Source organism: Gavia stellata, chromosome Z (assembly GCF_030936135.1).
Source record: "Gavia stellata isolate bGavSte3 chromosome Z, bGavSte3.hap2, whole genome shotgun sequence".
In the NCBI taxonomy this organism is placed as follows: Eukaryota; Metazoa; Chordata; class Aves; order Gaviiformes; family Gaviidae; genus Gavia; species Gavia stellata.
In genome coordinates, this window is record NC_082637.1 from 71,986,133 (window position 1) to 72,001,619 (window position 15,487).

The 15,487-nt window shown below is 38.4% G+C and overlaps 1 protein-coding gene across 6 annotated transcripts; it reads left to right on the forward strand.

Annotated features, from left to right (window-relative positions):
* Positions 1-2,264: 2,264 nt before the first annotated feature.
* On the forward strand, positions 2,265-14,660 carry GTF2H2 (general transcription factor IIH subunit 2). 6 transcript variants are annotated; one of them, XM_009814085.2, is made up of 15 exons: positions 2,265-2,381; positions 2,470-2,547; positions 3,242-3,278; positions 3,895-3,981; positions 4,816-4,866; positions 5,334-5,388; positions 6,203-6,308; positions 7,342-7,432; positions 7,596-7,683; positions 8,249-8,356; positions 9,566-9,629; positions 10,505-10,608; positions 12,567-12,669; positions 12,971-13,010; positions 13,435-14,660. In XM_009814085.2, exons 1-15 carry the CDS (start codon positions 2,326-2,328, stop codon positions 13,552-13,554), a joined length of 1,188 nt encoding a protein of 395 aa, XP_009812387.1. In that variant the 5' UTR covers positions 2,265-2,325; the 3' UTR covers positions 13,555-14,660. The 6 variants fall into 6 exon arrangements, with proteins under 6 accessions (XP_009812387.1, XP_059689475.1, XP_059689477.1 ...); XM_059833492.1 differs by having other exon boundaries at positions 2,279-2,381; positions 7,596-7,680; XM_059833494.1 differs by lacking the exon at positions 8,249-8,356 and having other exon boundaries at positions 2,279-2,381.
* Positions 14,661-15,487: the final 827 nt, after the last annotated feature.

Sequence of the window (15,487 nt, forward strand, 5' to 3'; positions counted from 1 at the left end):
AACAAACCTGTCCCCCGGTTCCCTTGTAGTCTTCTATTTGTGTTTTTTCCTTGTTGCTTCATTCTCACAAAGGCCAGTCCATCCTATGTCAACATTTTGTCACTATGTTGTCTTCTCAAGCACTCTGACATTAATCCGTACAACTGAAAATGCTTTTCTTGTATTTAAACAAATCGTCCTCTAGGTTTAACAACATGGATTAGTTGCTGTTGTAAACTCCTGAATGTAGGGACCATGTTGTGCTTCATTTGGCATCAGGTGCTATGGTATGACAGCAGAACTGTTTGCCAATTTTGGGGCATAGCGAAGTAGGAGTAATAGAAGAAAGTTACAGTAAAACGTAGTTTTATAATCCTTACTACACTAGTTGTGAAAGGTGATTAGTTAACATCTATAAATAGAGCAGTGCATTCTCAGTGTGAGACGCACAACCTGTTTTCTGCCTGCATATGAAGATAAACACCATTACAAGCCCTGTGGATATTTTCTTTGGAGAGAACAATAAAAGCCCCTCCCAGACCTATGTACAGCCAAAAAACCAGTATTTCTACTGGGTGTTAAAACTGTGACTGACTTTCTTCTTGATGCTTTCTTTTAGCATCTAGTCAATTTTGTGTGTGTGCAAACAAAATAGCCTTTTGTCCTATTTTGAAAAACAGGTGAAAAGGAAAAGCTGTAGCCTCAGGAACTTTTAATCTCTAAGCAATCCCTACATTACAACATCTTCTAATCTAGACTTGTGCTATTTTATAGACCAAAAATAAACTTTTTCAAAGTTGCGTTGCCATGTATGGTTAGAACTCATCCAGTCCAGTATCTTGACCAGGCACTGCTCTACTACTGAAATACTAATATTTCAAAATCTCTCTGCTGTAATCTGTAATGCCAAGAGCTGCTGGATATGAACTAGAGCCCTTCTTACATCTTTCTGGCCGCCCTCAAAAAATAAAATGTATGCTTGCAAAGGAGAGAAACAGTAAATTTAAAGATACCTGAAAAATGGAACATACACATCATTTAGTGAAAAACTACATTTTCTTTGGTCAGAGCAATTAGCACACTCACTCAATGGAATACAAAGCATCCCAAGCCACTTTTTAAATGCAATTGCCAGTTACCTGTTCGCAGCTTTGTAGTGATAGTTCACGAAAAGAAATCCCCAAGGAAAGCTATCGCAGTGAAAGAGCCCAGCCTGAAAGGGGCGAGTCTGAGTACGGTGAGATTATTCTGTGCGTTTGCAACAACTTGCATTACCCCGCTGCTCAGTTTGCTCCTGTGAGCACATCAAAATCACGGTAAATATACCCTAAACTTTGCAGCAATGAATGAATTCCAAGTTTGGTATTTTAGAACAGAGGTAAAGCAGTGCTTTTGCTACCAGGATAGCAGGCAGTAATTTTCACTAAGTAACTGATGAGCTAAGTATGCATTAAAATTCAGTGCTACAGTGTATGTAAACAGTGGTCTTTTTCCAGGCTCCTGAATTCTGTTAATTACTGAAAGTACTTCAGTTACTTACAGAAATACCCTGTAAATCCAGATAGCGCCTTAGTGCTGTTAACTGCTCCCCGAGAGATGAGGAAGGGCCGGTTTGACCCGACAGAAACTTACCGCGGGCTCCATGCCCACGCTAGTGACGTGTCCAGGACGCGTTTTTGCTACGCTACCACCCTTTTGGTAATTTAATTGGAATATGTTGGTGCTGGCCTGAAAAATGCGCCGTATTTAACCGCAGCGACAGCAATAGTTCCCTCAGCTTGAGATGCCGAGGGAGCCCGCGCACAGGAGCCGCCGAGAGGGCGGGCGGACTCGCTCCCGCCTCCCCGCGGGAGACTGGGCTGGGCGCGTGCGGCCTCAGAGCACTTGGATCTCGGGGCCAGTGACACCCGCCGTTACCGGTGAGGGCCGCCGGGCGTCGCCTCGCTCCCCCCTGCGACGGGGCGTCACGCCCCGGGCTCCCAGCGAGTGCCGGCCCTCCTCCCCGGAATGATGGCTGCGCGGCCCGGGCGGCAGCCGGGAGGGGTCGGCGGCGCACCGCGGCGGAAGAGGCCGGGCGCTGGCGTTTCCGGGTCGGCGCGGTGGGACGGCTGGGCCTGACGGCAGGCGCGGGCCGAGTGCGGGTCCGGTTCCCCTAAGCCCTCCCGGTCGCCGGCGGCCCGCCTGGGGCCGGTCCCTCCTCACAGCCGCCTCACCCGCCGTGCCACACCGTAACGGGGCTTCCCTTCAGGCGGGGGTTGCGCCTCCCCGGCCGGGGCCAGCGGCTTTCGGGGTGGTCAGGAGCGCGGCCGCCGTTGCGCTCCGCAGCGGCAGAAGGAAGCTGCGGGGATGGATGAGGAACCCGACCGGACCAAGCGCTGGGAAGGCGGCTACGAAAGAACATGGTAGGCTTCCCTTTTCCCTCCTCGCCTTCTTCGTGGTGAACGAAGAGAAAAATCTCGCTTTTGCTCAATAACAGTCTGTTTTGCCTAGGGAAATTCTTAAAGAAGATGAATCCGGATCGCTGAAAGCGACCATCGAGGACATTCTTTTCAAGGCAAAGAGGAAAAGGTACTGTGCATGGCTACGAGCCCGCTAAGAATCGTGGTTTGGACAGTTGCAAGGACTTAATCGTTCTGAAGCAGGGTCCTGTAGGTTGAGTAAGCATATCGGCACGCCTGCAATATATTTTTGTGCCCTTACCTCTTCAGAGCTCCAGAGGCATCCTTCTTGCCTGCTAGTTATCAATTGTGCCAGAAAAAATAGTAAAATTCATTTTTATCTTTAATCTTGAGAGTGAAGGTACACAGGCTAGGTACCCCAGATGTATGCTAGCTGAAGAGGTGAGGTCTTGATCAGAGGAAACACAGTGCAAAGCTCTGCAGTTGCAATTTGCACTGCTTAGAGAAAACCCTTCAACGCTTTTTAAATACACAAGTCATGCTTCAAGCTGGGTGTTGGTATCATGGCACCAGATTTGTGTTTCAGATTGTCAGAAAAACTGCCAGATAAAATCTAGATTTGTTTTGGTTCAGATTATGTTAAAATATTCAAATTTGAATAACCTATTAAAGTTCCATTAAACCTGGTAGTAAGAAATAGTTTCTGTTTGTTTGTTTTCTGAGAGGCATAAAATCTGCTTGTAACTGAATTGTCTTTTTTTCAGTGTAAATAACTGTCTGTGGTTTGTTATTGCTTCGTATTTGCCAGAAATCTAGTATTAGATTTGTTCTGGACTTACTTAATTCCTTTTGTGTTTTATTAGACTCTATGAACACCATGGACAAGTTCGACTTGGAATGGTATGTTAATGTCTTAACCCTTGTCTGTCCTGAGTTCAAAACTACTTGAATAGAGGTGCTATGCCAAATCTGAAATACGCTTTTGCTGACTGAATGTGCTTGAGAGCAAAGCTTGCGTTTTCCACCGAACTGGTTTTTTAAACATTCTTTGTTCATTGGCAGTGTGGGATGTGAAGCATGAGTATTCAGAGGTAGAGGTTTGACATGTTCACTGTATCAGAGTGTGTTTTGCAACAGCAGTCAGATCATACACACTTCCACTGTCAATTTTTCTTCGTATGAAAAATGGGCATAGTTTAAATGAGTTGTAAATAACGGTGTTACTTTATACAATGCTGAGCTTTTCAGATGAAGAGGTGAAGGTGCAAACTATGCATATTTTGTAGCTTATCGTGAGAAGAAAAAACAGCGTGCTTTTTTCAAGATAGTGTGCATTTTTTTTTCCTTTTGAAGGAAAAGTAGAAAGAATGCATTACGTTTTCAGTTGCTGTTGATTGCATAGCTGGATTTTCCCTGTTTGAGGAAGGAAGTAGTTGCTTTTTTAAGTAAATGGAATAATGAACAGTTCATTTAATATCTGTTCTGTGAATGATTATCACTTATGTTGAAAATGTAGATGCGTCACCTTTATGTGGTTGTTGATGGATCAAGAACTATGGAGGACCAAGATTTAAAACCAAACAGACTTACTTGTACTTTAAAGGTATTTCTATACTCAAAAGTTTTCTCTTATTAATCCACTGTTTCTCTGTAAAGCAGTTCCATTTTGCATTTAAAGGAATGGCAGTCTGTGCATAACATCATCTCTCCTCTCATCCCTACTTTTTTCCCCTTGTTTCTGTTGGTAGTCTGTAATTGTCCTGTTTTTTGAATAGTAAAATCTGTGTGACATTAGTTTGCTTTGCATAAGTACTTCTGTACAGTAAAAACACTTTGTAAGAACATATTATGGTAACACACGTTATGAAGAGTGGGTGGAAATTAAACTGAAGTATTGCCCGTAATAAGGAATGAAAGAAGAACAAATATGCTCTCATTACACATCTCGAATGTTTTTTTTTTGTACAGTTCTGTTTTGATGCATTCTGGTTTGAATGGATGCTAGACAGGAGTTGAATCGGATTGCTACTTCAGACTGTGGAGGACTGGAACTGTACATCTTGTACTATGTGGTCTTCTCTAACAACACTAAGCATTGAAATCCTGAGGTTTGATGATTTTGTACAGATTAGTGCTTTTAGGTGTATCGTAAACCTCCATTTGAACCTACAGTAATCTAGAACTTTTAACATGAAGTGAATAAAATAAGAGGTGGCTAGTTTCTGAAATTTACGTTGCATTGGTAACATGGGAGGAAAGAGAAGGATAGAAGGGCTAGGGTGAAAGGCGGATGGGAAGGAATGGCTCCTTCCCCCTTTTTTTTCCAACTTTTTTTTTTTTTTTTTAATGTTACTGGATGTTTTGCAAGTATGACCTACTTAATGCATATGGAATAAAACTGTATTTAATTTTTAACAGTCTTAATTTTTCTTTACAGTTATTGGAATATTTTGTTGACGAGTACTTTGACCAAAATCCTATTAGTCAGGTATGTACAACCATGCCAGAAACAAGTAACTGAAAAGTATTTTAAAAGTTAGTTTTAGTTTTAACTCTATATAGTAAACTGTTTTCAGTTAATGTGTTCCTTTCCATCCGTTCCTTATCAGTCTGGTGAAATTCTTGTTTCTGCCTGAACTCATGAAAATAAGGGCCCATCTATTCCCTTTTTCCTAAACATAAATTCTAACACAGATGACTTGATCCCCCCCCCCCCGGCATTTAGAATTTTAGAAGATTTCTTTTTGTACCTTGTGGCAAAAGTACTGGAAATACAGTAATGTATGTTAACTGATGCATAGTGTTGTGCTGCTGTTGTTAGACTTACAAGAAAACTTGTATCATTAGGTAATTCTGATCCATAAACAGGTATAAGGCAAAATATAGCAAAAATGTAAATCAACTTATTTTTAAACTTGCTAAGAAAAGTTTTGCCTTTTTTTTTTCCTTCTCCAGATTGGTTTAATTGTAACCAAGAGTAAAAGAGCTGAAAAAATGACAGAACTTTCAGGTAGGGAGGTAGTATACTTTTTTAAAATTGGAGATGTTTTCGTCCTTGCGTGTATGTTATAAATTCTACCTGTATGACACTGCTGAAAGTGAATTAGCGTTAACGTAATATTTTTAATTTAAAAGATAAGTTATTGCAAGTTATCTGAAACTAGAGTCTTTATTTTAATCTAGAATTGTCATTGCATGCTTGTTCATGATCAAGTCTTACCCAGATTGCAACTAAAATATGTTTTGTTTCCCCCATAGTTAATTTCTCACCCTCTTTGTTAATTTTGTATTTTATGACATCTGTGTGTTCTGTGAGATCTGATCGGATGTTAAGAAGCAAGGTTTCTTTGGTTCCTGCCTTCTGTCACTAGCAATCCGTGTGGCTTCAGAGATGAAAGCTTGACTTTTTTTCTCTTTATTCACCTGTAAAACTGGAGCAACTTTATTGAGGAATTTGAGGATCAATTAATCAATCATTGAACAGTACTTTGAGGATAACGGAGGAAACTAAATTCTGTTTCACCTGAAACACTTTGTGGACACTTCATTCTAATGTTCAGCGCTTAATGATATGCAACAGTGATTTTATTCTTTTTGACTACTTGAAGTTTCTAGCAATCGAGTGCCTGTACAGTAAATGTCTTTCTGTTAATATATTGTTTTATTGTTTTCTACATTCTGATCAAGAGGTCAATTTCTAAGGAGAAACATAGAGCTGCAAGTCACAGTTTGAAAACCGTTGTTGTACAAGTACACTTAATTAAATATATAGTTTAAATTCTTTTAACTTGTTATTTCAGGTGAATTGTTTTTTTCACTCACAGGTAACTCAAAAAAGCACATAACTGCTCTGAAGAAAGCAGTGGATATGAACTGCAGTGGAGAGCCATCTCTATATAACTCCCTAAATTTGGCCATGCAGACTTTAAAGTTAGTGTATACATGGAGGGTTTTTTGTTTTCTGTGTTTTCCATAATCAGTATAATGCTGATTGTGAATTTCTGGAGGGGCAAAGACAGTATTTTTTACAAGTAGCATCTTGCATCATGCTGACCTGAGTCTTTAAAAGGCAGCTTTATGTCCTTTTACAATATAAACTGTTACGAAGTTAAATATGCTAGTAGTGCAGAAGTTCGTTTTCTAACATAAGATGCTTCTATTTAAAGGTGTAATGCTTATAAAAAGTAACAATATTTTAAAACAAAGTAGGTGATTTTATGTTGTGTATGAATATGGTGATGAAAGACTGCAATTATTTTTTACTAGAGGGCTCAGGTATGAGAGAGGGCAAAATTAGGGATTAACAATGATAAGAGAACAGGAAAAGAAACAGCATTGAATCACAATAATCTGGTGGAAGTTTTGGCATACATTAGAAAGGTAAATTTTCGGCTAGGATAGATTTTTAAAAACCTTTTTGCTGTGTGAGGTATTGAGATGGAATGAACATTTGTGGAAGACTGTTTTAACAAATAATTGTAGTTAGAAACACTGTCAGAACAAAGCTAGTAGTCAATGTTATAAAAAATTATTTGAATGACTAGTTGGAAGAGGGTTTTCTGTTAAGAACTAAAAGACAGTACTTAAAAGTAATAAATTTACACCTATAAACTGATTAGAGGTTTTCATTTTAAGAAGTCAGTAAGACTTACTGCAGTGTTGCTAGTTTGAAGGTGAATTTTACCTGTGAGAGTACAGATGAGGTACAGGGATAACTTAAGCGTTAGCGCAAACAAGCAGGTAACAACTATACAATCAAATACTGTATTTTAGGTACTGGAAAGATTTGGCTTTTGGAAGGTGAAATTCTAGTGCTCAGAGAAGGCTCTTACCACAGTCTTTTATAATTTGTAGGAGACTTCATATCGTGTTGTCTTCTGACTTTAGTACGTTAAAGTCCTTGGACACTTTAGCATATAGGTAGCTTAGTGTACAGAGTAAATTAACTATATACTTTCTTTAGGCACATGCCAGGACATACAAGCAGAGAGGTTTTGGTAGTTTTCAGCAGTCTGACGACGTGTGATCCAGCCAACATCTATGATCTAATTAAGGTACAGAAGTGAAGTTTAATCAAACTACATTGAACATTCAAGCAATTATACTAAAAACAAACAGTTGCAGTGTCATTGCCAATTAATCTTCACTTAAAACTTTGAACCTTTTTACTGTTTTCTGCATATAAATTTGGGTATGCTTTCTTTTTCCATTTTGAAGTGTTTAAAAGCAGTTAAGATCAGAGTATCTGTCATCGGCCTAAGCGCTGAAGTTCGTGTTTGTACAGTACTTGCCCGAGAAACTGGTGGTATGTATCTGAAGTTCGGTAGTTATACTACTAATACAAGATTAAAATCTAAATTGAGTAACTAATTTGTCATATATTCATTAATGCATTTTGATATTTAAGGATGAATGTTCTGTTGTGCTGGCAGAAAATTTAAGGGTTTCCCAAATCTACAGTATGCAGAGTATTTGGTGAAATTGTTATAAGCTGGTAGCTGCATCTCTAGAGAGAAGAAATATATAAATATATATATATTTTTAAATCCAGTGTTCCACATAGCTTTGTATGTGATGTGGGACTTAATTAATGTAACATGTTAGTATCAGTTACTACAGTAGTAACTCTTACATTAGCGTTACTACAGTGTAATGTTGGAGAAAAAGCTGTGGACCGTCATATCTAACTAAACATTCTGGTGTTATTAATTTTAAAACTTGTCATTTTCAGTAGCATTAACAGGACTGGGTTTTAGGAACAGGGCTGGCTGAATTTCTTTTTTTTAAGTTGTTTTCTGTCATTTGGAGAATATGTTTGAATTCTTATCTGCTCATAATGGGAGAGTAAGGCATTTCTTTCTTCGTGACAGGAACATACCACGTTATTTTAGATGAAAGTCATTATAAGGAACTGCTGATGCATCATGTTAGTCCTCCACCTGCCAGTTCAAGTTCTGAGTGCTCCCTTATTCGAATGGGTAGGATATGGTTTTGTTAAAGTCCTAGCACAAGATTTGCAAATCTTGTCTTTTTCTTTCTTTGCATCTTCTGTGTTAAAGCCGTAAAAATAGTTATAAGCATAATAAAGACATTGCATAATTGGGGTTTTTTATTTTAACTTTTATTTTGCTAAATAGATACAAATTTTCTTGATGTTGTTCCTGCAAAGTAGTCAGCTTTTAAATAAAGTTAAGAATTAAAACAAATAAGACAAATTATTCAACTGCAGTTGGAAACAATAAAGTGGAATGATAATTGCTTGTACAGTAATTGGTATAAATGTAATACTTAGAAATGAAGCATGAAAAACTGTTTTGTTTCTCCCTCTGTTTTTATTTTTCCTGCAGAAGGCAACTATAATAAGCTTAATTGACTGTAAGAGCCATCTGTTTGGCCACAGAGTACATGTTTGTTAGGAACACTGTTGTGGTGTTCTTTCAACAAATGGGTTAGGTACCTTTTCTTCTCATGATGTATTTCTCAAAAAATTTAATCCTGGAGTTAGACCAGAATAGGAACTCTAATGCCATGAATCAGAGCATTGATTTCTCACTTTCATCCCCCTGTTTTCACAGATAAGAATGTATATATTTTTATGTGTAGATTTAAATACTGAAGAGATTTACTTGTTATAGTAAAGCCTCGGCAGCAGTCGGAAAAATTAACTGCCCATTTGACATGAGCTGTAAAGAATTAAGTGGTAGAAAGAATGACGTCTGTTACAGCCTCTGTAAAGTGCTATAGTTTCATCTGTCACATACTGCACTTGGAAGGTGACTATGCGCTTTGTGTCTGCATATAAAAATATTTTCCCTTTATTTAGAAACCATTGTTCAAGTGAACATTCATGTAGTGCTCTTTCTGCATTCCTACCATTGCACATAATTTTCTTTTTAGCTGTTCTTCAAAAACGGGGTTCCAGTGAGCCTCAGTCAATATGAAGTCTATGAAAACATTTTTTTTTCATTTGGGGGAATACAATGAGGGATTTGTTGGTGGAATTAGGTAGAGACCTTTAGGAAGAATTTGATACCTAGTAAGAGTGTATTACTTCTTCTGTAATAACAAACAAAAAATGAGATAGGCCTTAATGTTTAGGATAATCTTTGAACTTCTCAATTGAATTAAGAAACTGAAAGATCACTTGCATGTTTAAAATTGGTAATACGGCATATTTTTCTCTTCAGGTTTTCCTCAGCATACTATTGCTTCTCTCTCTGATCAAGATGCAAAGCCATCCTTTAGCATGGCGTAAGTAGAGTTAATTAGAATTCAGTGAGGTGATTAGAATTCAATAATAATTAATCATACTTAGAAAATCTGCTTGTCATTGAAAATACTGCAAAATAACATGAAAAAAATAGTAAGTAATGTCTTTCTAATGTCTCAGTAGAAATTTTATTTCCATTTGCACATACAGTATGTGGCTGTAGTTACCTCTGTTAAATATGCTTTTTAAAATCTACATTTAAAGATTTTTGAAGGTAGTAAATGGCTTTTAGTTGTGTTGTGTAGTGATTAGAACCATAAGGTATTAAAGTAATTACTACCAATTTTTCTTGCATTTCTTAATTCAAGTATTTTTATCACTGTAAAGATAATGATGATGAAGGGTATTATCTGGAATAAAGTATTTTTTATCTATTTACTAATGTGACTTTAAAGGGAAGTTTAAAATAGAGGCCTCATGTGATTAGTGTACCAGTGCTCTTCTCAGTGAAAGGAATCATAGTTTTCAGGGGTGATAGGGGAGTCTGAATTTTCAGAAGGAAACAGTGTCTGCTGTTTGAAAGAATAAGTACTACCGTGCATCTTAAAGTCAATACAGAATATCTGTGTGTAAATAGAAATACTAATGCTGTTATCTTTCATAACTTTATTTTTTAAAAATATATTGGCTCCTTCCTGTGGGAGAATTTGGTCTTTGTTCTGTTACTGTCAGAAAATGTGGGTACTGATAACCTTACCATGTCAGTTGCTTTCTGACACTTCCATACATGTGGAACTGTTCCATGGAAGCTACTGAAAACTTTTAAACTATTTGTTGTGAGAACTATGTAGAATTTGTAGTTATGTTGTGTTACGGTGTTATCTCTTAAGTATTAAATTGTCTCTCTCTACTCTAGGCAATTGGAAAACAACAGTGAGCCGGGTCTTACACTGGGTGGGTATTTCTGTCCCCAGTGCAGAGCCAAATACTGTGAACTTCCTGTGGAATGCAAAATCTGTGGTGAGTAGCAAGAAAAGGTGAGCAGATGAATTATGAGTTGGTGGTAAGAGAGTTAAGTAGTAGAAAAATTTAACTATACTTAGGAAATAAAAGCCAGCTCTGCTTTAAGAAGCCTGCATTCCTGTGTCCTGGGATGTCAGCTTCGTACAAGGGACTTTCAGGATTATACCTGTAACAGTAAAGCTGTATCATCTTTCCTAGTATAGTGCTATAAACTAAAAGGCGTAAAGCAAAGGGGTGAAGAAGGGTGATTCACATAAGAATGGTAATAATTTCCTCAAGAATCCTGGTTTAACAGACAGACCGATGTTTCCAGCTCCTCAGTGCAAGGCCATGAAGATAAAGAGTGCTTTGCAGTAAAAGGACAGAAGCAACCCCTCACCTCCAGGAGTATGTGGATGAAAGGTTTCAAAGTTGAAACCAAGGGCAGGCAGCGCAGTGACACATGAAAGTGTATAGAGTTGTAAATGGAAGCCCTTTGGTCTTGCAAATGTTAATGGCCTGTGTGACCAATGGTGCCTCCCCCCACACACACCTTAATGTGGGCGGGAGGGAGGATTAGCATTTTTTATAGTATAAATATTGTGTGAGCAACAGCTGTTCCCCTGTTAGCTTCTACAGGGATATGACTAAAATGCAATAGGTATTATCAAGATGCATGTATTTGGCGAGAGGATGAAACAATTCTAGTTTTGGGTCAGCTTGTCCTAGTTTCATGTCAAGGTTTTCGTATCAGCATGAACTTCGTTTCAGCAAGGTAATAGTGTAACTGGAGAAATCCTATGTATCAGCAACAGATTCTCCACAGCTGCATCTGTCAGCGGAAGTTTGCACTGCACGTGAGTGAGCGATGAAGAAGTTTGCCAGCCCATGCCCCCGCTAACACTAGCCTGTTGTCATGGTTTAACCCCAGCTGCCAACTAAGCCCCCCACAGCCACTCACTTATTCCCCCTGCTGGTGGGATGGCAGAGAGAATCAGAAGGGTAAAAGTGAGAAAACTTGTGGGTAGAGATAAAGAGAGTTTAACAGGTAAAGCAAAAGCCATGCGCACAAGCCAAGCAAAGTAAGGAATTCATTCGCTATGTCCCATCAGCAGCCATCTCCAGGAAAGCACGGCTCCATCATGCGTAATGGTTACCTGAGAAGGCAGATGCCCTAACTCCGAATGTTCTCCCCCTTCTGCCTTCTTCCCGGAGCTTTTATTGCAGAGTGTGACATCATATGGTATGGAATATCCCTTTGGTCAGGCGGGGTCAGCTGTCCCAGCTGTGTCCCCCTCTCAACTTCTTGCGCACCCCCAGCCTACTCGCTGGCAGGGCGGTGTGAGAAGCAGAAAAGGCCTTAATCTGTGTAAGCACCACTCAGCAAGAACTAGAACTTCGCTGTGTTGTCAACACTGTTTTCAGCACAAATCCAAAACATGGCCCCATACAAGCTACTATGAAGAAAATTAACTGTATCCCACCTAAAACCAGCAGACCTGTGTTAGCTGAAACAGGGCTATGGTGTGGTTTCAGCAGTGTTATAGCAGCCTCCTTTGTAGCTGAGCACCATTTTAACTGGTGGTGTGAAATAGCGGAACCATCGTTGCCAAAGAGGAAATGTGCATTTAGATGCAATTGGAAGAATCTTCTATGGTTTCATTATGTTTATGGCATGAAAAACTTGTTAACTTTACAACTGTGCATTGTAAATGTACTTCTAAAGATAAAGTTAAACCTTTTTAATTAGAGATTTGAGCAATTTGCTTGTTCTTTCATTTATATTTGGATTTCATTCTAGAAAGGATTACAGGTTTGGATTATGGAAGCAAACAAATAATTTTATGTTGTTTAATTCTTAAAAGTTCTGAATCACTGAGTAATTAAAAAATCTTTTTTCCTTTTTGCTTTATTTAATACAGAAAAGCTTTTCAGTAAGTTCTCTTGTAATAATTTTGATGTCTCTTTATTTGCAGGTCTTACCTTAGTGTCTGCACCTCACCTGGCTCGGTCTTACCATCACTTGTTTCCTTTGGATGCCTTTCAGGAAGTTCCCCTGGAAGAATATCAGGGGGAACGGTATGCAAATCATATTTGTGATAATGAGTGTACTTGTGGACCCCATAATTTTTTTGTCACAGAAGTAAGACTAGCTGGCAGCAGCTTCTTTGCTGCTGGAGACACTGTTGAATGTTTGGGCATTTTTGGGCACCTCTGGCAATAAGAAATCTTTGTAGTTCCCATTAACAGTTATCCTGTGTGTTCAGTTGAATAGTTGAAATAATTGCCATAAATTGTTACTGTGTATGAGATGTTTTTAAACACCGTTTTATGCAATCTTGACTCTTTTTTCAGTTAAAATACGCAATTTTGCTTTCAGGTATTGTCAAGGCTGCCAGGGAGAAATGAAAGATCAAAATGTAAGTGTGTTGAACTGCATTGGAATTTGCATTGAGGGGTGTCAGAAGTAGAAATGATCCTTTAGTATAGTCTTCTAAAGACCAGAAAAATATTTGTGGACGTTTATCTCACAGTTAACTGGAGTTCTCTGTTGCAGAGTCATGCCATTTAGACAGCAAAGTTTTTAAAAGTGTGGAAAGGCATTTTCTAGGGATTTGCATAAATAAGCTTCCACTTCTAGCTATTTGGAAGCATCTACAGTGACTCGAGCTCAGCCCTTTGGATGTACTTGCTGTTAGAAACTTCAATTCAATTGGGTTTCTGTGATGTTAACAGTATAGTCTGTTTACACTGTCTTGATGACACAACTGTTGCCCTACTGTACTACTATGATGGACATAATTTTTTTCTAACTTGACTTGTTTTTCTGTCTTTTCATCACAGGTTTACATATGTAAAGTGTGTCAGAATGCATTTTGCGTGGAATGCGATTTGTTTGTTCATGATTCTCTGCACTGCTGTCCTGGCTGTATTCACGAGCACCCTGCTCCCATATCTGTATGATGTCATCTCTTTTTAGAAATTGTTGTATCTATGTTATTCTTGCATAAATCTATTTTGTTTATTCAGCCATAGCTTTCACTGAGGCACCTCAAAACAGGAAGGACCTAGATGATTACAGAAGGATGAACACTGGCTTGGGAGCAAACTTTAATTTTTACCTAATGTATTAATGATTTTGTTACTGTTAATATATTCCTGAATTATCTGTATCTGATTTATTTTCTTTGTTCTTGTCTGAAAAGCTCTGGCTTTTTCTGAATGTTATTGTGAGTAACATGTATATTTGTAAATGTGAAAGTGATGAAAACTGGTTTGTCTCATAACGGGGTGATTCATCTTTGTTTCATTGTTCAAAAAAGAAGCCCTGAAAACACATTTTGTATATAGATGTTATAAGCTCTTGGTTTTGGTGGATGGTGGAGTTCTATAGATCAAAATAGTTTTTTGCAAGAATTTGACAAAGACGGTTTTGAGCTATTAATTGGGGGAGATTTCAAATACTAATTTCAAGTATTGTGGCTATTCACCTTGACCTTCAGTAAGGCAAGTCAAATACAGCTGTTGTAAATGTGCTGAAAACACGTTTTAGGTTTTAATTATACAAGTCAAAACTAACTGGATTCTGTTACAGCTGTGTCTGTAGTTGTGTGGTTTAAGTTTCACTTTCTTGTAGGCGTGCAAGATTGTTGAAAGGCAATGAATTTGCAAAGGTGTAAGACCTGAGTTTATACAAACTGTTGTTTGATGGTCACAGTATTGAAGACAGTGATGCTACTTCGATCCTGAGGCTAGAATGAATTGCCAGAACTGCAAGTCATCTTGACTCCTTGGCAAAACCCCCAGAGCAACAGACAATAAGGTGGGGGACAAGGGGAACCATCTGTCCTTATCTGAACATGGAAGAATGGAAATTGAGACAAATGTGAGACACTCTTTGCAATTTCACAGTGTCTGTTTAAAGTGGGATTGCAATTTGAACTTGTGAGAATGTACCATGCTGCACCTCAGTAAGAGGAGGTTGTGATGGTGCAGTGTTTAAAGGAGTACGTCACATCTGTTTTTCTGAAGTTACCTTGTGACATTTGTAATACATCCAGAGTAACTCAGTCGCTGATGTGTCTGACTTAATTTTAAAAATTATGAGCTTTGTTGTCAGATTAGGAACAGCAGTAACCTAAACTAACCACTGAATCTTAAAAGTGCAAACAAACAAAAAAAGCAAACCGCTATCATAAGTTACTTCCCTATTTTTCACTCTCACCGCATAAAAACAATGCATGCTACTTTTCAGTTTTCACAGGCAGTTTTCATTTCAAGTCCTTTAAATACACAAATTCGCAATTGTTAACATAGCTCCCTTTGTGCTTTTTCTACTATTTATGCCAGCAGGCTGACTAGATTGCAGTAATTCTACTGTGTTGGCAGAAAAATTAGTGTTTCAACATCTGTGTTTCATTTTGTGCCGTGTCAAACAATCCATATAAATCCTTTGTGCTATCAGGTGATTGCAGTGCCTGTTACTGTAAGGTGTCCTAAAAACTAGCAGGAAAAGGACATACTAATGGGTTTTGGTGTTGTCTAGTAGGCCACTCCAAGCCAAAGGAATACCTTAAGCATCTGGCTCTTAAGATATTCTGATACTGGTGACAGCATCTTGAGACGATCTTTTCTGATAATATTTTCATCTTCGCTATCAGTATTTCCTAGTGGAGAAAAGGTTTTGTCAAAACACTTTAAATCTGTTCTAGCTTTTTCTCTTGCTAGATACCAAAATAACATACTTGGAAGTAGAAGCTGTGTAGAAGTTGTGGCCGTATGCTCCATTATCTGCCTGTGGTCTGAGTAATAATTTGGCTTTTACTTCTCCACCCTTCTTATTGGATAGGAAAAGCAGTTCAGACTACGTCCTGAAAAATCACTATCGGGGCAATGT